At 31.4% G+C, this 6,762-nt stretch overlaps 1 protein-coding gene across 1 annotated transcript; it reads right to left on the minus strand.

Annotated features, from left to right (window-relative positions):
- Positions 1-195: 195 nt before the first annotated feature.
- On the minus strand, positions 196-1,218 carry LOC145018380 (early nodulin-like protein 13). Its single transcript, XM_078976277.1, has 2 exons — positions 966-1,218; positions 196-887 (listed from the first exon to the last, which is right to left on the minus strand). The coding sequence occupies exons 1-2, from the start codon at positions 1,135-1,137 to the stop codon at positions 394-396; spliced, it is 666 nt and encodes a 221-aa protein (XP_078832403.1). The 5' UTR covers positions 1,138-1,218; the 3' UTR covers positions 196-393.
- Positions 1,219-6,762: the final 5,544 nt, after the last annotated feature.

A 6,762-nucleotide genomic window follows, 5' to 3' on the forward strand; every position in this document is an offset into this window, starting at 1 on the left:
TCAACCCTATTTTAACTTCTTTATGGTGTTCTTAAGTTCAAGACCAAACCAGAATACAAAATCTTGTAGTGTTTAATATAAACATAATGTAAACATGTATGACCATTATAAATATATATATATTTTTTATTTCTTTTATCAAATGAGAACAAATAATAAAGTGAAATAGGAGAATTTATATGAAAATGAAAAAAATAAAAAGATTAAACCACCCAACTTTATTCCACATTAATGTAAAACATCGGTTGATGAACACTCAACAACTGAACATCAACTAAAGAAAAATAAACAATACAACTTAAAATAAACAATACAAAGAAATTGATCAACAAAACCATCAAGATTTAAACACAATCATGAAGCCCTTCAAATCTTATGTTAAATTAAAAATCATCAATTAATCAAACACAAAGCAATGATCATCGTCACAAGTGATGCAGTTATGGTACCGGAAACAACTGCTGTTGCCGACGATGGTGTTGCGGATGGTGCTAATGTTGGTGGTGGTGGATTCAAGTCCGCCGGATTACTTCCAACTGGAGTGGCTGAGCTTCCTCCGGTAGGAGCAGAAGCAGGCGGAGTCAAAACAGGGATTGCAGTTGGTGGGGGTGTAACAGGAGACGCCGGAGCCGGTGGAAGAGGTGCTGGAGCAGGCGGAGGTGAAGGTGGCGATTGAGTTCTAACATGCAAAACAACCACATCAACCTTCTGACCTTGTTCACAGTTGGATTTATTACCAGTAATGAAGTAATTAGGACCCCCATGTTCAAGTCTATAATTCGTATCACCACCATCGAGCTTCTCAATAGGATCATCAACATTGCAACTATCATAATCATCTTTATCAACCACCAAAACCGAATCCGTCGCATCATCATACTTGAAATCTACAAACAGTCAAAAACACATCAAAAAACCGAAATCAAGACGATAAAAATGAAGTCGAACAAGAAAAAGAGACGTACGTAGGGTGTCATTGACCCTAAACCTCAATCTTCCAGCCCATGCAACGTAGCTTTCTGCAGGGTTTAACGTCCATCCATCATCCTCACCAACTTCCAAGGTGACAGCTTGTGAAGAACATATGAAAGCGAAGAACAAGGCCACTAAAAACCAGGGTGATATCTGAGACGCCATGAGCTCAGAGAAAACTGGAGTCAAAATGGAGTTATGTGGCAAAGTGTGATGAGTTATGGTCACTATTAAAAGACCACAGGATTACACTTTTTACACGCTGAAAATATATATAAACTTAACGATAAGATATTGTATTAGCTAGAAAGGGACTTAAAGGTATTAATATGATAAGTCCTCCCACCGACAGCTGATTAAGATGTGATCATGGTAAATACATGAGGGATGGAGTAACGTTGACATTTACCATTTTTGATCCGAGTCAAAAAGGCTTTGTATGTAAGGTAGATAGGAGTGTAGTAAAGTAGTGAAGTAAGACGCAAGTGTACAAAGTGAAACACAAACTTTAAAGAAAAGGTGTTTTTATAAGGTGAAGCAAAAAAGATGTTGTGTGAAATAGATATGGGTATGGAGGTATGGTCATCGGTGGATAAATGATTTGGTTCTACTTACTAGGCCTATACATAGGTTGTGGCCCAATAAGATGTTCAAATATAGACTTCTTTGGGCCATGTCAAAAGTAATGGGCTTAAATATTAATTGTAACAACAAAAATGTTCAATAACAAAAAAAATCAGCCACAACTTAACTCACTAAGAAAGGGAAATACAATACAGTTTTATATACCATATTGTATAAAAAGTGCATTAGGTTTAACCGTATTCTTTTCTACTTAAGTGATCTGATTCGTACCTAATAATTTTTCTTTATATATAAAATTTGGTTTAAAAATGTATCATTGTACAACTCTATTAAATATATTGCTATTTATGGAGAAAAATTATTTGTAAAAATCATTATTTCACATTGTAAAAGCAATACACTACCTCCACGTCAAAAAGCAAGTCAAAATGTTAAACACGAGTTAAATTCAAAACGAACATAACCAAGAAAATCTTGGTATCAAAGTGTCATATTACAATAAATAAATCAAAAAATAAAGGAAATTTACTTAAACTTTAAAACGGGTCCATCATTTGCAGATGCATCTGGTTCATGTTTTACTTTTTCTAAACCTTTGATGATGACCTCCATTTATTCCGTTAATAACTTCAGTAGTATATGCAAGAAAGGTCTTTGATCTATCGTTTTATTTTACATAAAGAAATAACTTTTTTTATAAACTAAGGTATAAAATATAAATGTACCTTCCTTGGAGACATTGAGGCTAACAATATCCACATAAAAATCGAAAAGGCAGAGATGATTTGGTGGCAAGAACATGTAAAAAGATTGAAATTTATGCAAAAAGGATTTGTACCGAATCTATAAGTAGAAATAGTAATGTTGGGAAGTGAATTTTACCAAAGTAATGCATTAAAGTCACTCGCAAGGGAAAAATGCATATTAACATATATAAAAAAAGCATGTTTTTGATATATATATATATATATATATATATATACATATTTCGTAATTACGTCAATAATGGTTTGGAATTACTGAGTACGGAAGCTTTACTAAGCAACCCACACTACTACAAAAAGGCACATAGAACCCGGTTAAATCAATGAAAAAACCCGGTTTTCAACCGGGTCTTATAACCGGTAAGTCTTATGTGAAAAACGAAATAAAATCTGGTTCTAAAACTGGATCCTTTCAAGCTTAAAAGAACACGATTTCTAATAAAAACCGGGACATTTAAGGAGATTAGAGCCCGATTCTAGCTCATAAAATAGAGTTTCCAACCTTTTTGTACCATTTATATATATATATATATATATATATATATATATATATATATATATATATATATATATATATATATATATATATATATATATATATTGGTTCAGATGTGTTTCTAATGTCCAGTCTTGTTTGACTATATAGCCATGTTTGTAATAAGCAACCAGGCCCTTTTATTAATTTTTTTTTTAAATATTTTTTTCAAAATCTATAGGTAACATTTCTATAACAACTCTTAGAGTCGTATCTTTGTTGCATTCAACAAGAAGCTCAAGCAGTGGCGGACCTTAGTGGTGCCCGTGGGGTCCCGAGCCACTGCACCAATTCCGGCATGTGGTGTAATTTTTTTATTTATTTTATGTTTTTACTATTACGTGCACCGGCTTAAAATACGAATGCCACTACTAATTTAGATTTTTTCGAAAATATTTTTTTAATGTTACCCTTACTAAAACGTTTACTAGTCTGCCACTGCTCAAGCAATGTACATATAAATAAGAATTATTGTAACCCAACAATAATAGACATAAATAATAACAATATCAAAGAAATAACATGTATGTGACAAAAAAATAGTTGCTTTGGAAATTTTCACTACATAACACTTGCATAAGAGTTAAATAAATAACATCCATGATTCCATTATAGATGTATTATTCCGAACACCAAGTATAGCAGCTCTATCATCTATATCATCTATCCTTTTTCATCACTGAAAAACAAACACAAAAAATAATGAGTTTTTTTTCCATAACTACAAGAGACTTGAACTTAAAAAATTTCAAGAGCATGGTACTCTTCTACCACATGAAATTACATCATAATGGCATGTTAAAGCAATGTTAAATGATAAGAAAAGGATTGCCAACTTGGTTGATGCAAAGAAAGAAAAATGTCAACAATCATTAAACTAAAAATATGATGTAGGAAAGATAAATAACTAACCATATATGCATTTTTACAAGGTCGTATCTCATATAATTATACAGAAACTCCTTAGCCCACATAACAAATAAAATTAAAACTATAGATTGACAAAACAGAGCTAACTGCACTAAAACAAAATGAAAAGTTATTTGGAAAGTACTCGCTCTACATGAGAATCCATATTTTCTATTCATCACAAAATGGAACATTCATCTCATTAACTAATGTCCACTCTTGGAAATGTTGAGTTGTTGGTTTCATTAAAATTGTAATAGAAATTGAACATTAATTAGAGAAATCAAACTACAATAACTATTTGTTTGGATATACAATGAGATGAATTACCTCAACAAGCATCCATCCAATTGGGGTGTATATATATTTTCATTCCTCAATAAAATCCTAAAAATATATAAAGCAATAGTAGGCCCAGTCAAGATGGATTCTTATTAAGCTCGTTACACAATTTCACTCTCAATTTTTACCTCTCCATAGATGTAACAAACACAGTTAAAGCATTACATATTTGACACAAAAAAATGAAGCTTACCAAGAAAGGTGCTAAACTGATGCTTACCAAGAGAGGGACATAATTAATACTTACCAAGAGAGGGACATAAACGAAGCAAGTTTGACACAAAAACTATCTGATCCTTTAAACTCTGTGAATTACAAGCTGAAATAGTGAAATCAAGTAATTTTTAGAGTGTAATTAAAAAGCAATAAAGAAAAAAATGTCTATGTTTGGAGTATTTTTGTGTAGTAAAGAAATCAAGCTTCAAACTTTAGCTTTTAGTATTCAGTATTTTTTTCTATAAACAATACCTAATACATATGTTTACATTGTTAGAATCCTAAGTCAAGTATTACTTGGAAACCAAGTAAGTATGAGATTTTCAGCAAGTCGGTTTTAGAGTACAAATTTATTATGCATAAACAACTCATAATGTACAAATTTATTATGCATAAACAACTCATCTTTCTATGAACAACAAATAATTATGGTAAAAAATAATCACCAAAAATATTGAAGGAAATATTAATTAACATTTGTTTATATTTTACTGTGGATAGAAGATTATACTAAAAAGTAAAAAGATATGATATATGTTATCGTTTCATATTACTATCACTTCATTTAGCTGAGTTCACGATTCCACTTTTTTTTTTCAGCTTCGGTTTTAATTTTTTAGTTTATTTTTATTTCTTTATTCATGCTTCATATTGATATTTTACAGGTAGGAATTTTATGGATTTCCAAAGATGTTTTTGGTTTTAGTATTGAGATTATAACGTAATGGCGGGCCTTTATATACCTGATTTTCTATTAATTATTTCCGTCATGACTATGCATTTTTTTTATTCTTGATTATCCATATATCTATGTAAATGGTAAAGTTTTGACATAAAAAATTATGCATTTATACTCTTTATTTTCTTTATATTTGTGTATATGTTAAATTTTTATATGGTGAGCGTATTCTCTTATGTTGAGTGAATTTTATGGAAAGCTTGAAGTGGATTTTTAATAAACTGCATGAGGACTGAAACAATGGATATTATATATTATCTTCTCCGAAGTATTACTAGAGAGCTATTATTAAGTGTCGTTCATCCATCCAACTTTTTTGATGGGTTGGTCGGTTCAAGCTCCTTGAGAACAAGGATGTATGTCAATGAATATTTTATCGCTTTGATCTCTTTTTCTTCATAAAATATAATTATTCTTCGTTGTTACATTTCAGTCTATGTATTATTTGGAAAGCTTATTTTGTCAGGTTGAAAATCAGTTTCTGAACCATCTCGAGTAGCTTCTTCCTCTAGATAAGAAATTTACTTAGGACCAATATGTTAAGTAGTACACAACAAAACAAGATGAATTATGCTTAGTGTGTAATCGACTAATGTTTATTGCACAAAAATGCATTTTCTTTTGTTTAGTCCATTTCTTTCTATATCTCATCGTTCCGTTCCATGAGATATTATTTTCCTCCTCATCCTTATTATTGAAAATAATCCAAGATAATTAGTCATAGATGAAACCTTCAAAACATTCTCTGAAAAAAGCTTCGAATTTTTTTATTTTTATTTTATAATTAATTTCTAATCATCTTCTAAGGACTCGATGTAGAGAAAGGATTTATATTATCTTAACTTGGGCATGATGTTTGTCCAAAGGTCGGGCATGAAATATTTCTTACATAATAGTCAGAAAATTTGTAGCCATTGAAATAGTCAAACAACATTTTTTGAAAAAAAAAGTCATTTGTTAAAACAATAATAATTGTCGCCACCGCTTTGCGCGGGTTCACACCTAGTGTGTGTGTGTGTGTGTGTGTATATATATATATACATGTTGCTTTTAGATCGATTTATGATCATTGAGAGTCATTGTAAACAATTTTGGTTAATTGTGTTTGCATATTCTGAACTTGAATTGGTATCAGAGCCAAGAACAAGGGCTTTGAGATAGAATTACTTACCTGTTGACATCCCAGGTCAACATGTCGGATAGAGAAAGAGGAAGTGTAATGCCCGTAGATCAGGGCTAGTCAATTTAGAGACGATAAGCGTCAAAAATGAATTTTTGATGACAGATTATTTAGAATGAGTAATCTTAACTAAGTTATAGTATATGTTACAAGGATTCCGTACATATAAACAACGCTGAAATCCAAGTTATAACGAGGAAGTTATGACCTATCGAAGTTTCGCGACAAAACCGGCACGACACCAAATAACGTAAAATACGAATTTAAGATAGAACGATATCTAGCCTTAGTAATCTAAACGATAGTTGAAGAGTTCATTAAACCGAGAGCGTACATAAAAAGAACACCCAAATCTGACTTCGTATGAGGAAGTTGTGATTTTCTGAAGTTTCGACTTAGCAGTATGCGGCCCGAATACTCAATTTGAGATCGAGCGGTTTTTAGCCGAAATAATGTAAACGAGAATCGAAGATCTCGTTAATATTAGTGAAACGATAAAACTATAGGCGAAAACGGACGT

Source organism: Lactuca saligna, chromosome 9 (assembly GCF_052625555.1).
Source record: "Lactuca saligna cultivar CGN05327 chromosome 9, ASM5262555v1, whole genome shotgun sequence".
Lineage (NCBI taxonomy): Eukaryota > Viridiplantae > Streptophyta > Magnoliopsida > Asterales > Asteraceae > Lactuca > Lactuca saligna.

Coding starts and splice junctions, on each gene's coding strand:
- LOC145018380 (XM_078976277.1), bottom strand. CDS start 1,137: ATGGCGTCTCAGATATCACCCTGGTTTTTAGTGGCCTTGTTCTTCGCT. Junction 888..965: donor TAGGGTCAATGACACCCTAC/GTACGTCTCTTT, acceptor GACTGTTTGTAG/ATTTCAAGTATGATGATGCG.